Below are 3,135 nucleotides of genomic sequence, written 5' to 3'. Positions count from 1 at the left end.
CACACACACAAACACAACCATTGTCCCGAACTTTGTGTTTATTGTTTGGAAGAGTTTCTTTTGTTGGTTAACTTTTCATATGTGTAGGTAAGGCTTTTTATTCCCGGAAAGAGTTAGTGAAGGAGCCCTGGTGCTGTAGCAGTTATGAGTTGGACTGTAATCCGCATGTTCGGCAGTTCAAAACCACCAGCAGCTTTTCTAGAGAAAGACTGGGCTTTCTAGTCCCATACGCAGTTACAGCCTTGTAAACCCACAGCGGGTGGCTGTGAGTCCACACTGACTACGGTGGTGAGAGAGAGTTAGTGACCCACACAGGCAGTTCTACCCGCTCCTGTAGGCTCACCAGGATGGTGGTGAGGTGTTTGGGGGATTTTTTTTGTATGTATGCTTCAATAGAAAAAATTTAAGATTTTTATTGAAAGTCTACCCTGTCACACATAGCTACTTTCGTGTCTATTTCTCAAGGAAAGTCTAAGTGTCTTTCAGTGCTCCTTCTGCTGGATCTTCAGTGGAAGAGATGGGAAAGAGGTCCCATTTCCCCCTTTTTATAATCGTGTCATTGGGGGCTCTCACAGCTCTTGTTCCAATCAGTGTGTCCCACATAGCCGTACATATAGTCCATTGTTCTTTTCTAGACGTTTACTTTCCATGAGCCCTTGGGATCAGCTCGTTTTTTCCCATTCCCTTCTCTTTTCTAGACTCATTTACTATGCACCCTCACCTTCTTAAAACAAAGCAAGGTGGACATGGGCTCAGTTCTCTCGGAACCTATCTTGTTTAGATCAGTGGTTTAGATTTAGATCAATATTTTTAAAATCTCAGAAACATTCGGAGGACAATTTCGGACTAAACTCTGGTATTAACAAAGCACAGAGAAAATGTTAGAGAAGGGACCGTCCACCATGGGCTGGAGATGGTGACCAGAGAGGCGTGAACAGGTGACTCGGCCCCTTATGGACAGGCGAGGTTGGGATCGGAGGTGAGGAGAGCCTTTGGCTTGTGTGCAGAGCAGGAGGGAGCTGAAGAGGTGAAAACGGGGTGGCCTGTTCCAGGGGGGTCTGGGGCTCCTGATGGGGCTGGAGGTCTGGGTTCAATGGCTGGGACGCAAGCTTCAGAGGAGTCTCGTACCAGCTTATGAAAGTGTTCAAAAGCACGAAACAGGCAGCGTAGACCTGATTCTGCCTCTGGACTCGGGTCTGGACTGGGGTGATGGCCCTAGAACAGGCAGTGAGAGGGAGGGAGAGAGCTGAGAAACGTTCTGCAGGAGGACGTGAAATGTGCTGCAGAGGACTTCAAAGGGTGTGTAAGGAAAAACCAAGATTGTAAAGAAGAAACAAGATAGTGAAAACCCGCAGAATCAGATCCACTGCCACTGAGCTGAGGCCGAGAGCAGCTGGCGAGCTTGGGGTGCCCTTTAGTGTGTTTCGTTTTCGCTGTGAACTGGGCCTTCCCCAAATGCTGCCTGCTGCACTCAGTGTCTCACTGCCCGAGGAGTTATGGGCGGGCACCCTGCTCAAGCGCTGTCCTCCTTGCCTGGGGTACCCTGCTCTTCTTGTCCCACCTCAGTCACCTGCCCAGTGGCTCTTCTGGTTAACTCCAGCTCCGCTAAAGGGCTCCGCGGAGAATCTGCCCGGGATCACTCCTTGACCTGCCACTCACATTGGATCGTGTCCCCTCCCACGTGTGCCTCTCATCACACTTCCCTGGTGTCGTTTTGTAGTTGCTTTGGTTTTCCCCTTGAACTGAACTTTAGTCATTCAGATTTGACCAGGCTGATTTTTTTTCCATATATTTTTTCTGTTCTAGGATCAAATTTAGGCTGGGACATTCATTACATTGAGTTGTCACGTCTTCTCACTGTGTGGTCTGCGGCAGTCTCTGTAGTGTGCTGACCTTGACAGCATTGTGTTTTGCAGAGGCCTGGTGGGGGTATTTTGTAGAAACCCCGTTGTATTTCCCATTGTGTGGTTGCTTGTTGGTCTGATAGCCCGGGAACCCTGGTGGAGAGGGTAGGTGCTAGTGGCCTTTCTCTGAGTGGTGGCACATGCGCCCCCCGGGATATTGCCTGACACCTAGTAGGTACTGGACACATGCTTGCGGAGCGGTGGGCGCTGACCTGGACTTCTCTCTGATTAGGAAATGAAAGATTATTCCGACAGTGAGAAGCAGCAACAGATCCATCACATCAAGAATTTATATGCCTTCAACCTCTTCTGCCAGAAGCGCTTTGATGAGTCCATGCAGGTGTTTGCGAAGCTTGGCACAGGTGACCAGAGGGTCTGGCCCTGGGGGCGAGAACTCGTGCCTGGAGGGGCAACCGGAAGGGGCGGGGAGAAATGAGACCAACTGGATTTTTAACAAGGGTGGGAATTGGTACGTGGGAAAGGGAAGAGTTATGCCTCCGAATTTCCAGGGCTAACCTCCATGATCTTTCCATTCCATTTTCCATGAACTTTGTGAGGTGGCTGCCTCACACTGTCACAGTTCTACCTTCCAGTGTCTTCCCACAGAGCCGGCAGCGCAATGCAGCAGCTGCTTGCTGAGGTCCTTCAGAGGAGGACCGAGGACGTTTGCTGCGCTGCGTTGAGGCTGCCGGCATCCGTGCCTGCTCGTGGCAGCAACGTGCTGCCTTTTTTTCAGTGTTGAGTTAGCAGCATTGACTGCCTTAGTAGTGTCCAATGGATTCCGTTTGTGAGCCCAGGGGAGTATCATTGAAAATTATTTTTTCTACTCATCAAACAGATATAAAAATGTTGCCTCTTTGAGATTTTTACCGTGTACTGACTTGACTCAAAATGTAGTGGAACCTTTACCCCCTTACTTCTGTTCTTTTGTCAACTGTCATGTCTTTTGTCCATTTACCAAATGGAATCTTAGGCTTGACCATCAATTGTAATGGAATTGTTTTATATAATATTACTGTTCTTGCAACAAATATGTGGAAAATACATTCCCTAACCTGTGGAGGGTTTTGTTTGTTTGGTTCTCCATATAATTTTTTTCCTTTTTACTCTTATGCCTTTGATAATGCATCTGATTTTCTTTGGAAGTTTTATTCCTCTTCCTGTAACAGAACGTGAATTCTGTTTACGTGCCCTGGCTTGGAATACCCAGTCACGCCATGTTTTGAAATGT

At 48.1% G+C, this 3,135-nt stretch overlaps 1 protein-coding gene across 2 annotated transcripts in view; it reads left to right on the top strand.

Moving 5' to 3' along the window:
• VPS39 (VPS39 subunit of HOPS complex) overlaps nucleotides 1-3,135 on the top strand; it is a 42,099-nt gene that overhangs the window by 26,717 nt on the left and 12,247 nt on the right. For both annotated transcript variants that reach the window (XM_004709368.4, XM_004709369.4), the window contains one exon: nucleotides 2,137-2,266. In XM_004709368.4, coding sequence (XP_004709425.1) covers nucleotides 2,137-2,266 — 130 coding nt within the window. The remainder of the gene's footprint in view (nucleotides 1-2,136; nucleotides 2,267-3,135) is intronic.

Source organism: Echinops telfairi, unplaced genomic scaffold (assembly GCF_000313985.2).
Source record: "Echinops telfairi isolate 266 unplaced genomic scaffold, ASM31398v2 ScPeMD7_8;HRSCAF=38, whole genome shotgun sequence".
Lineage (NCBI taxonomy): Eukaryota > Metazoa > Chordata > Mammalia > Afrosoricida > Tenrecidae > Echinops > Echinops telfairi.
The sequence above is the reverse complement of the archived record's forward strand: the minus strand, read 5'-3'. Positions and strand labels throughout refer to the sequence as shown.